This window comes from Diadema antillarum, unplaced genomic scaffold (genome assembly GCF_040938485.1).
Source record: "Diadema antillarum isolate AM-2024a unplaced genomic scaffold, OU_Dant_1.0 seq00001158_RagTag, whole genome shotgun sequence".
Classification (NCBI taxonomy): Eukaryota; Metazoa; Echinodermata; class Echinoidea; order Diadematoida; family Diadematidae; genus Diadema; species Diadema antillarum.
This window is the reverse complement of record NW_027271968.1, coordinates 87,099-100,569: the sequence shown is the minus strand read 5'-3', so window position 1 is coordinate 100,569 and position 13,471 is coordinate 87,099. Positions and strand designations below refer to the sequence as shown.

General features: G+C 36.2%; 1 protein-coding gene across 1 annotated transcript in view; it reads right to left on the bottom strand.

Annotated features, from left to right (window-relative positions):
* The window catches only part of LOC139744316 (exosome complex exonuclease RRP44-like), a 218,268-nt gene that overhangs the window by 154,840 nt on the left and 49,957 nt on the right, over positions 1-13,471 (bottom strand). The window contains exon 19 of the mRNA XM_071654761.1: positions 4,446-4,523. Within this exon, the coding sequence (XP_071510862.1) occupies positions 4,446-4,523 (78 nt within the window). The remainder of the gene's footprint in view (positions 1-4,445; positions 4,524-13,471) is intronic.

Genomic DNA, 13,471 nt, shown 5'->3' with positions numbered 1-13,471 from the left:
GTTAGTAACGTTACATTTAAAGAAATTTAGATATTTATTTTTACTACTAAATCACCATTTATTCATTTCAAGTCAAAATCATGTTAAAACATGTTCATCATCCCCAGGTCTATGATATAGAAAAGAATGAGTACAATCCAATAAATATTAGAATTGCTATGGCAACTAAAAGGGCTGGTTAGTAACGTTACGAAAAAAGGACATGACAAAAAAATCAATGTCTTGTAACAAAAAGTGTGCAAAATTTCAAGTTACTTCAAACAAAGTGTTGCATTAATTTCAATTATTGCATCATGACAAACGTTCACGCAAATATTTTTAGCAGATCGACCAATAATTTATCAGCTAGACCCCCAAATGCATGGTTAGTAACGTTACGGTTAGTAACGTTACATTTGTCCGGAGTAATTCCGCAGGTCATTTCACCCTTTTGTAATTGACAAAATGTCACATGACTTCTGGAGTATTTAAATGTATTCATCTTTTACCTTTTAGCAAAAATTTGAGGAAAAAATTTCAAAGCAACCCACTGTAATTTGCATTTAAGTGAATTTCAGCATCCCCAGTCCCACATGTACATTTTAAATGATGGTTTTAGATCTCGCAAAATCAATAAATACGAAAAATAAAATCTACTGAATTTGAAAGACCTTAGTGATTGGTGAACATCCAAGGCATTAGTTGATACCTAAATTAAAGAGTAAAAGAGGCACATTTCTTTTATCCATGTCATGTCCACCTAACTGCGGAATTGCCCAAATGCATATTCATGCAGGCGCAGACTTGTGTCTGGAAAAAATCGTAACCCTTTCCCACGGTCAACTCAAACAGAAAAATATACATATCTCGAAAGAAACATCAGCATTTTTGCCCAAAAATCTTATGAAGGATGATATATCCATATTAGATATATGTGTGAAGTTTCAAGGGATTTGGTGGTAAAATAAAGGGAGATACGAGGAGGTGAACTTTCGAGATTTTTTGTCCTTCCCTCCACACAGCGCTTCGATGACCATTAAGAATTCAAAAGCTTTGGCCTCTTAGATCAGTGAGTTAATTACACCATATCGCTAGGGCTGGTAACTTCAAGATATTTCGAACATCTCAATTTTTTTTTTTCTATCTCAAAGAGAATGGCCCTCATGAAAGCACCATTACATTTATCAACCAACACAAGTGGCAAAGGGATAAGACAAGCTGTAGAGTAGTACATTGTAATGGCAGGAATGAAATTACAAAAATGAATATGCTGGAAAGAATATTGTTTATTATTTAAACATGATAGATATAACTCTAGAATAGTCAATGCATAGGCCTACAATTATAATGCTTCATTCACAGGTTCTAGCCACATGTTATTTTATGCAAAGAAAGCAGACTACTACTTCATACCAAACTGGAATTCCTACAAGCTTCTCCATAGACATGACAAATTGTGGTGCCCACTGCCCTTTTATCTTATATGAAACACACTTCTATGATCAGATTCATAAAATCAGGTATGACTTATTCATCAATTTTAACTGTCTGATGATCTAGTCCTACCTTATGACAAACAGGCTTGGCTACAAAGTGTCATATTCTCCATACGCATGCACACACGCACACATACATACACAGATACACACACAAGAGTACAGCAGAGAGAACTTTGGTAAACAGCAATAATATATCTGTAATAGTTTTGCCCCATGCCTGCTAGGATATAGAACAATGGCTTGTTGTTGGATTTTTTTTAATCCTGATTCAACATGACAAAATTTATTAGCACCTGATACCACCCACACAAAGATTTTAACCATTCTACCTTGCTATCTACACTCACTTTCCCTTAGAAAATCTCAACTGAGTCACTTTCAATGATGAAATCTCCCACACATGATCACATCAATACAATCTTGCACTAACTACATTGTACACTACAACATTGGAATCAGTAAAGTCCAGACAGTGAATGCATCACATTTCCAAAGGATTTCTAGCTGAGGAACACAAAAGGCGCTGAAGGTGACTAGTAAGAGCGACATAAGCAGAGTATGCAAGCACAAGCAGGCACACACACACACACACACACACACACACACACACACACACATACACATACACATACACAGTAATATATCTGCTGCCTTCTTACTCAAGGACAGTACTGAGTGATATACTGACTGTTCTCTGTAATAGATACGGCAACATAGGCAGGGGCGGAGCCTGATACACAGATTTCTCTCTCTCTCTTTCTTCATGCAACCAGACAAAGCATGGCAAACCCAGTGCCTGATGGAGTGACTGGGTGCGGTTCCCTTATTGGCATACTCATTTGCATACAGCTGTGATTGACAGCAAAGCAAGCTTGTGCCCAGTAGATGGCGCAATGCAAGAAAATTCAACATGCCTCTGACAGTCCATTACATTTGTCATCGAATCAAACAGGAGAAATTACATTATTAGAATAACAGCATCAACTTGCATACATTTACATCAACAATATTTTGTGGCTGCTTTGAAATTCTTCATCTGCTGAATGGCAAAATGATCAACAATGTAAATGTATCTTCCATGACACATATACTTGCAGTATTTGTAGAACGAAATACATATGTTTCAAACTGCAGAAAGCATATTCTTCAATACACTTCACTGTATGATTTAAGGCAACTGAAATGATCTTCTGGCATTTTTACATTTTGATATCAATCATAATACATGTAACTGTGTTGTTGTGGGTTTTTTGTTTAAGTCTTAGACATCATAGCTATGCTGCATATAAATGCAAAACCCAATTATATCTAACAAAAAAAATATGTATGAAGGTACATAAATCTTGTTCATTATTAGCTTTGCAGTTCAGCATAAAGTATGCATACCCTATGTGTAATTTCTTGCTTCAAGCATATGCACTAAGATATTTTGCAAGCATGATACAAAAATGTACACAATAACTCTTATTCACAAAAGCTTATGTCAACAACAAAATTGTCACATAAAAAGCACACCCAAGACAGAAGAAATGTCAGTAAATGAGTTTATGAGCACTCATTGTCCTTTCCCTATATCAACAACTACACATTTCGTTGCTACTGCAATAACATCTTAAAGGCAGCCGATCGCCATCCCTAATGGTACGTAAACTCCGAACGACCGAAGTTTGTGCATGCAATTGCGCAATGCTACCACTGAGACATGTGTGTGTGTGTGTGCGTGTGTGTGTAAGCATCATACACAAACATTGTCACCGCGAGCTACGGTGATTGGAGGAGAGAGGCCAGAAGACGCTGCGGCGTGTGTGTGTGTGTGTGTGTGTGTGCGTGTACGCATCATACACAAATATTGTCACCGCGAGCTGCGGTGATTGGAGGAGAGAGGCCAGAAGACGCGTGGCTCTTTTGGCCTCTCTTCATGTGCATGCGCACTGAGAGTGTGCGTCCATTCGGAAGCTCTCGTGGCTCGCTTTGACCGCCATTTTGGGTTGGGAGATAAGCACAGGGAGCCCTCTTGTAGCCTATCGTACTTTCGCTGACCCATTGAGCCATCGCTATTCTCATTCGGGGGTCACTACATTTGATACAGAATGGGGGAGGCAGCGTGTTGCGTTCGTCTCCGTGCCGCACAAACCACTCGCCACGACGGAGTGTCTTTAACAATGTCAGTGATGTTGAAAATTACTTCTTCTGGAGATATTTTTGCAAATGGCAACTTTGAACTTGTTACTATTTAATTTGTAAAATGTCACTGATGGTGATGACAAGATTTATGATATATTTCATGTACCTACTGCAGCTGTTGAAAACTGCCATATACATGTAGATATTATTTGTATCATTAATAAAAATTCCTCTCCCCCCTCTTAATGCCAGGTAGACACTTTTATGCAATTTGCAGCTCTCTTCAATAGGATCAACAGTATCGCCACACATAACACCAATGCGATCATCAAGACGTGTACCATTGCTGCTACTAAACACTCATCCTACAATCTTTTGACACACACCTGTCAACACCAACACTCTAACACACACACCACACAAACATTATTGCCACCACCAAGACTTCGATTACAGGCTTTTCCAGCACATACATGAGCTGCAAGAATGGTCCATGAATCAGTTGCTGTCTTGCATTCATCATGCATGCAACATGCACATCATATCCACTTTCCAACTGATTGACAAACTGCCCTACATCGATGTAAATCTGAGATCAGGAGGTCGTAGGTTCAAGTCCTGCTTGAGTATGTACGGCTATGATTTTATTTTTTCATTATTTTTCTTTATCATGGCTACTACTAAAACACTGATCAATTCAGTGCTTATTTACGTCGATGTAGGGCAATTTGTCAATCAGCTGCAACGAAAACATCTCGGCGGAAGAATTTTATGAATTTGAAAATCCACTTTTGTAAAAGAACTGCTTGTTGACTAATGATTGTTATTACTGCTGTTTCATACCTGAGTGTGGAGGTCCACCGAAGCTCTGCCAGCATACTGAGCCATCCGGTGCCTGTAGTTCAGGTTGTCACAGATTTCCTGCAAGTGGGCAAAAATAACAACTCAATAATCGGGACAGCAAAGTTGCAGATTTGATGGTAATTCAGTATCTACCACAGGAGATCAAATATATTTGGGCAATTCTGTGATTAGGACATGACATCACTAAAAAAAAATGTGCCTCTTTATGTTAATCTTTCATGTATTACCTAATGCCAAGGATGTTCAGAAATCTTGATTTTTGCAAGATCTCAAACTAACATTAAAAATGTACATGCGGGACTTGACACAGTAAAATTCACTTGAATGCAAAGTAAAGCAGGTTCCTTTCATATTTTCCTGTAAATTTCGCCAAAGAGAAAAATGTAACAAACGCAAACAGCAGGAAACTTACCAGAAATGAATATAATTCATTAGTGGAAAAATTATTAGTGGAAAAATTAGCAAAGAAAATTGGATTCCAATGGGATTCGAACCCCAGACCTCTGGATTGCTAGCCCGGTGCTCTATCGACTGAGCTATGGAAAGTCCTAGTTCAGTCTTCATCCCAGAAACCCTAAATTCTCAATGCTCGGATGGTCAGAAGCTATGGCGGTGTGTTTGTGTGTGATACACACGCACATACTTACACCTGGCTTAAACCCAAAGGATAATTCAACTTGGGGATAAATGCGAGGGATCACCGAATGGAATCCCATTTTCTTTGCTCATTTTTCCACTAAAGAGAAAAATTAATACACTTCCATACTCCAGAGGCCATGTGATATTTACTCAATTACAAAGGGGTGAAATGACCTGCAGGATTACTCTGAACTAACTGTAATGTTACTAACCGTACTGTAACTCACCATGCTTTGGGGGTTTTGCAGAAAAATTATGGGTCAAACTGCAAAAAATATTTTTTTTCAGTTCAGTTCAATTCGTTTATTCATTTCTACGATAAAAAACAAACAAACATGCAATGCATACATACATAAATACAAATCATACAATAATTGATTAGAATGTATAACACAATAAATATATAACAAATTAACAGAATAACGCACTTAGATATTTAACTGAGGAATACAGCCTTTGGTTAACTAAAGTGTGAAATTAAAAAAGAGAACTTGGAGGAAAGCTTCAGAAGCCTTGTGAGGAAATAAGTTCTCTTAAACCTTCTAATGAGGTATTTTACCGGCATATGTTACAAGTCAGATTAATGAGGAAACACACAAAAAACACACACACGCGCACACACACAAAGAATACATTTAAGGTATATAGATACAAAATAAGAGAGATCAACTTTTCATAAATGATTCAATAATTCAATAATAATGACCTTTTGAGGGACTTTTTAAACAATCTTAATGTTTGACATGACTTAATGTTATTTGGTAATGAGTTCCAGATGACAGGAAAGCTAAATCTGACAGATCTTTGAATAAAAGTGGAGTTAACTTTAAACAAATGAAAATCATGACTTTTGCGGGTCTCATAATGATGAATATTGCTATTGACATTAAACATTTGCATTATGTGCACTGGTAGCAGGTTTTTGAAATAAAAAAAAGCCGAGTATTGCAGTATGGTAGGAATATAAATCTTGAATTTGTAATATGTTCAGTTGTTTAAACAGTGGCGTAGAATGAGAACGATAATGACTCCCTGTGCAAATACGTACAGCCTTCTTTTGGAGTTTCAAAATGGAATTTAACTTGTACTGATTGCTGTTGCCCCAGACTGGTAGACAATATGACAGATAAGGTAATATCAACGAATTATACAAAATAAAGAGAACAGATCGGGGTAAGCAATTTTTTAGTTTGTATAAAATACCAACACTCTTCGAAACCTTATTTTTCACATAATCAAAATGCTCATTCCATTGTAAATGTTTTATCAATTTGAATACCAAGAAAATTTACATAATTACATTTCTTTAATAACTTAGAATCAATAGTTAAAACAATATCATCTAATACATCACAAATATTACTACATCTATTTTGAAATGGAACAAAATATGTTTTGTCATAATTCACAAATAACTTATTAACTTTAAACCATTTTATGACTTTACCCAATTCATATTCAACATTTTCTTTTAAATTCCTTACATCAGATTGGGTATAGAATAAGGTGGTGTCATCAGCATACAAAACAAATTCCATTTTTTGGGAGGATTTTGTTATGTCATTGATATACAATAAAAATAAAAGGGGACCCAAAATAGAACCTTGGGGCACACCGTACTTAATTTGACTTTGATTTGAAGAGTGATTAGCAAAGAATGTATATTGGGAACGCTTGTTTAAATAACTAGTAAACCACTTAAGAGCTGTACCACGAATCCCATAATGCTTCAATTTGTAAAGTAAAATTTTATGATCAACCATGTCGAAAGCTTTGGACAAATCCATAAATATTCCTAAACCAAAATTATTCTTATCAATTGCTGATATGATTTTATCCTGTAAATCTATTAATGCATGGGAAGTGGAATGATTTCGTCTAAATCCGTACTGACTTTTTGATAATATATCATTGTTGCAACAAAAAGAATATACACGGTTAAATACACATTTTTCTATCAGTTTTGAAAAACAAGGCAGGATAGAAATAGGACGATAATTTTGTAATATATGAGAGTTCCCCTTTTTATAAACTGGCACAACTTTTGCAATTTTTAATTTAATAGGAACATTTCCTGTTTCAATGGATTTATTAAAAATATAAACTAATGGTTTAACAATAAAATGAATTATTTTCTTCAAAATATTAACATTCAAATAATTACAATCATAAGAATTACTACATTTCAGTAATTTACATATTTCAACAATTTCACATTCTTTAATAGGATTTAGAAAAAGGGATTGCTGACAACTATTTGTGAGAAAAATATCAAAAGTGTGGTTACATGAATTTTCTAGTGGGAGCATTGATTGTAGAGCAGTTGTACAACAATTATCAAAATATAAATTGAATTCATTTGCAATAACTTGTGGATCATCTATTTTCTTTTCATCAACCATAAAAAAACTTGGAACACTCTTCTCTGATTTTTGTAAAACACTATTAATAACTTTCCAAGTATGTTTGATATCATTTTTAGATTCCCTAAAAACATTACAATAATATTTTTTCTTTGCCTTACGCACTAACATTGTAACCTTATTTCCATACCTTTTATATTTATTTTCATTAAAAAAAGATGTATCATTCAAAAAATTTTTATACAATTTATTTTTTCTTCTAATATACCGAAAAAGCTTTGGAGATATCCAAGGCTTTCTAATTTTATTAACAAATACTTTATTCTTCTTAAAAGGTAAATGCTTATCCAACAAAAGCATGAAAATAAACAAAAATGTATTGTATGCATCATCAACATCAAGGGCAGAGTACACAGGGGACCAATCTGTATTACAAAGTTCAATATTCAGCGCATTTATGCCCTCCATTGATATATTGCGACTGAGATTAGACAATTTTGTTCTCTTCTTTGATAATTCTACATTAGTTAATAAAAATATAGGGAGATGATCGGTAATATCCACATATAAACACCCACAATCAAAATGAGTATCTAAGACGTTAGTAAATATATTATCAATGAGTGTAGAACTACTTGCAGTCAAACGGGTTGGAGAATTAATCAAAGGAAATAAACCAAAACATGAATTAATATCAATAAAATTACTGACATATTGATCCAATGAACGCTTTATCAAATCAATATTAAAATCACCTGACACATAAAGATTCCTACGTTCTCTAGATACAGTTGCAAGCATTCTATGATAATATTCAAAGAAGATTTCATTATTACAACTTGGTTTCTTATAAATAACACCAACTGAATATTTCATATTTTTATCAACAAAATCAATAAACAAACTTTCACAACAATCTTTTTCCTCCTCTGTCTGAATAACATCAGTATTAATCATAAAATTTATATCATTAGATATAAATAAACCAACCCCACCCCCTCGACCACAGTATCTATTGACGTTTACAAAACTATATCCTGGTAATTTAAAAGGAATCAGTGGTGTTCCTGAAATCCAGGTTTCCGAGATGGCTATAATAGAAAATGAATGTTTTAATGATAATAAGAGTTCATCAATTTCATCAAAATTTTTTTGAAGACTTCGTGCATTAAAATGAATTAAACTAAAACCGGTGGAATTCACAAATTCAACATTAAACTCATTAGCAGTATAACAACTATATGAATGGGAGGAATTGAATATATGTATATCTGGGTCAATGTTTTCTAGGTTATTATCCATAAATATGATATGACATAGTATATTTTGTCAAAACTGGAATATCAATATATCCAACTCTTAGGTCATGAAAACAAATAATTATATTTACCAAATAATATTCAAAGGTAACAATCATTACAGTTTTTACAGATCTCCTCGAATGTATACAGAAAGTCACATACAACATTTCACAGAATAGAACACAATACATAAAAAGCAAACCAAAAAACAAATCAAATGCTCATAAAGAGAAGTACAGGTATGAGCGGGATGAAACGTCAAATGAAATATGTTTAAAAAGTTCAGAATGCAACAATGATTCCACCGGGATCATTATATCAAAAGCATTGGACATTGTCATACACCAATCACTGTCAATTGAAATATTTCATAGCTTTTTCAGATCATCATTGTTATGTATCAGTTTTGTCTGATTGCTTTTTCCTTTGAGCAGGGCATATATTCGTCCATCCTTGCTCCATGCAGTGTCAACTTTGGCATGTGTTCGCGTTTCGTTGAGAAGTCTTTGATTCATCGCTGTGAGGTCTTCGACGATAGACATCTTCTTGCCCTTCAGTCTGCGTCTCTTGGAGAGGAACTCTTGTCTTTTCCTGTAGGATTTGAACTTGATGATGATCCCTCTTGGATGGTCCTTGTTTGGGTGCTCTTTTTTCTGACCCACCCTGTGGGAGCGCTCTATGTCATCAAGCTTGAGATCTACCTGGAGATGTTCGCTTGCCACCTTCAGCGCGATGACGTCAGTATTTTCCCCGGCCCTTTCTGGGCAGCCAAAGAGTCGGACACAATTCCGCCGTGAGTACTGTTCCTGGGCATCGAGCTTCAGGTTCAGTGAACGAAGGCTGTCATTGTGTTTGTCCATCTGCTGTTGAAGATCTGTGAGCTGCCGGGACTTGTCTTTGTTGCTGATTTCCAACTCCATGATGAGAGCATTTTGTTTTTCAATTGTTTCCTCCATCACTTTGAACCTTTTGGCGACAGAAGCTTCCACCAGTGAAAGGAAGCTCTTACTCTGGAGAATGTCTTTTATCACCTCTTGGACAATCGCAGCATTGGCAGTGTCCTCAGATTGTGATCTGGTCTTGATAGAGGATGAAACTGGGCCAGTTGACATGCTGGATGAATGAGAAGCTGTCTTCTAAAGAAACTTGAATGCTCTATTGTGACAGGATTAGCAGGGAATTAACTCTGGCAGAATTCCTTCCGAAGACGCTTTGTTCAGGATGAAGACAGCAGTTTATAGGCGTATCAAGTCCATGGTGCAAGGTGCTCTCCAAAAAGCAGGCATAAAAGTGAGCATATGGGACTGTAGCAAAAGTCTTGACACTGATAGTCAAACAAGACAGTTCAAAATATCATTGAAAATCAGGCACAGCCACAGCTCATTGGGATCATATTTCTCTCCCGGTGGATGAGAACAGTCGTCCAAGTAATTACATGATGAGTTTAATTCCACAAAGATACATGATGAAGTTCAAATTGAAGAAATATCGAGAGCAATTTCCAGTACATGTGTATCCAGCCAACCATCTCCATGCTATCCATCAACTGTGGGGGCTAACTGCCCACTGATTCCCAATTACCTCCTACCTCCTGCTGGAACATTTGTCATGATGCTATAATTGAAGTTAACTTGACATTTTGTTTGAAGTGTCTTACATTTTAGCAAACGATTTGTCTGATGACTTATTGATTTTGTTCGTGTTCTTTTATCATAACATTACTAAACACTCTTCAAGTTACCATGGCAAATCTAATATTTGTTTCATTGAATGAATTCTTTTCTATATTGTAAACCTAGGAAGGGTGAACATGTTGTGATACAATTGTGACTTGAAATAAAAAGATGGTAACTTAGTAGCAAAAGCAAATATGAAAATTTGCTTAAATGTAATGGGTGTACTACTGTACCTAAACTGTACGTGTGTGCTCTTTTTTCTTTTTCTTTCCTTTTTTTTTTTTTTTTTTTTTTTTTGATTGGGGGGCCATAACCTGCTATTACCATGGGAACATACTTTCTGCTAGTCTTTAAAAAAATATGTCTAGCACAGTTATATATCACAATCTCCATGTGTGCCATATTCCTTCTGAGCTATAATGCACTGTTAACATGGTAAAACACTTTCCAGCACCACTGTGTCTTGCACAACTTTATATCAAGTTATGCATGCATGCTAATTTTCTGGTGCATAACTGAAAAACTGGAGAAGAAGTTCGATCTGCAAGCCTTTTACCTGATTTAGGGCCATTTTGTGCTGTTACCATGGCAACACAATTTCTGCTACAGTTAAAAAATGTGTCTTGCACAACTATACAATGAGGTAATAATGTGTGCCAAATTTCTTTGGAATCGCTCAAAAATGGAGAAGCAGTATGATTTGCAACTTTTGTAACACATCAACTGTGGGGGCTAACTGCCCACTGATTCCCAATTACCTCCTACAAACTTTGCTTGATGGAGGTATAATAATCAATTATGCATGCCGCATTAAGTAGATTTGACAACCAATGATTCCTTCATGCATGCCATATCAAGTTACAATCATAACTAAAGGGCGAGATCATAATCTTCCCCTCACAACACATCTTGAGTCGATTCCCTTCAGTCCTATCCTCATGCCATATTTGGAGGAACAATCTCAACATGTTATAGTCTATTGTCAATAATGTGACAGTGAATTAAGCTTTCTACTTTTTCACAGGATGGAGATGAAGGTCTCCACTTTTCTATGTGATCATTCAGCCATTCACTGTGATCATAATATCTCCAAACCAGCAGCTGGATGTAAGGAAATAGTATATCAGAAATTTAAGGTGATAGACCCTGAGCAGTCGCAGCGGACGGGTGCAATTAACTCACTACTTTCATTTTGACGTGACCTCGCTATCCTCTTGAATGAACACGTTTCGCACGAAAACTGCTCGGAAAGTGTCGCAGCAAAACTGCTGTAACTTTACTATTAATTCATATTTTTTGATAATCCAAACGGTTATGAAAAGTAAAAACCTAATTTTAACCTGCCATTATGTTACCTTTTTTAAATAATGACGATAAAATATTCCAAAATGGAGCATAATTTCACTCTCAAAATGGAAAATAATTGTCAGAAATCGTTGCTAAAATTTCACATTTTGACTTCGTGAACAACAAAAAACTTTCAAGTATGGTACTAAGTATGTATTTCTTTATGGAACTCTAAAATATCACATTTGAGAAGTCATGCGCCCGGATATGTCTGGAAATAATCGAAAGAGGTGCACTTTCTACCTTCGTTCCGAGCACGAAATTTCATAGTCATTTGCACACGGGAAGACAGGGTACAGTCCCACGTACCCACATCTTTGTTGCGCTCACGTCACCTGTACTTCAGTGCCGTACGGCACTGCTGGACTCTGATTGTAACTCGTACTGGGAATTCGTAGTTGTAATGTTACTTACTAGTGCAGTAAAATCTGCGTTAAGTCTGAATAATCCAATGTCATGAATTTGCAAGTGGTATCATAGCTGGTATCATATCGGGTAGATATTCACATTTTTGATACTTTCTTTTTAATAGGCCTGGGCCCCGTTGCAAGAAACTTTGCGTTTAAACGCAACTTGCAACTGATTGTCACTGGCCAATCAAAATCATTGTTGCATGCATGTCTTCTTAATAGGGCAGACCCTGAGCCAATCAGAATGGTTGTTTCTAAATTAGCAATTATTTGCAATTGATTGCAACTTTCTTGCAACGGGGCCCAGTTCTGATAACGTGTCGTAAGTGCTTGTTTTTGAGGTGGCGAAGTCCCCTGCAGCACACTGCTACATTGTACTTATCGACACCCCGCGGCCCACTCTCATAGCATGCATGTGCAGCCACCTCGTATCGCACAGTAACAGTACGCTGCATTATATCCACCAATCAGCTCGCTGGATCAAAGCAGCATGTGAAAGTCCATTCATTGCGTAAGCGCAAATCAGTTTTCTTAGAATATGACGTCATTATTCTCGTTTGCTGCTCCGAGATTTCTGACAAGATACCTCATTTATTTTCACTTGTAACTTCAAAAATAGGTCTTCAGCAAAGCGAACACCTCTCTGCTAACGTCCGCCCATGTCTAATGAATATGTGTATCAAGTTCCATGAATATTAAGTGGTGCGACCAGATGTGTCTGGAAATAATCGGAGGGTAGTTTTCCAAGACAGCGAAACATTAAATTTTGAATAACTTAAAAAGTTCTCAATCGTTTCTCATGATTTTTCGTATGTAGATAGAAATCATCATTTTGCATTGATACTGAAAGTTTGAGCGATTTTGGTTAATGTATAGCGGAGATATGAGAAGGTGAAATTTTGGTGAAAATGAGAACGCCCGATTCGCACTGCCTCGATGACGGTTGAAAATTCAAAACGTTTCGTGGGTTTTGGGGGAGTTAATTATAGTCTTCCGTTGCGACTGTGAGGACTTTGTTAAAGACTTGGAGTTATCTGACCTGATTCAGAAATCTGAGAATGGTACCGACAAGCTGGCCAATCAGTATGACAGCACTTTATCAACTATTCTTGACAAGCATGCACCTGTTAAACGGTGTGTTGTTGCTTCACGTCCATCAAACCCATTGTATTACAATGAAATCATAGAGGCAAAGAAGCTTAGGATGAGATTAGAGAAGAAATAAGAGAAGGACAAGTCTTGAAGATAATAATGTATCAAAACTCAGTG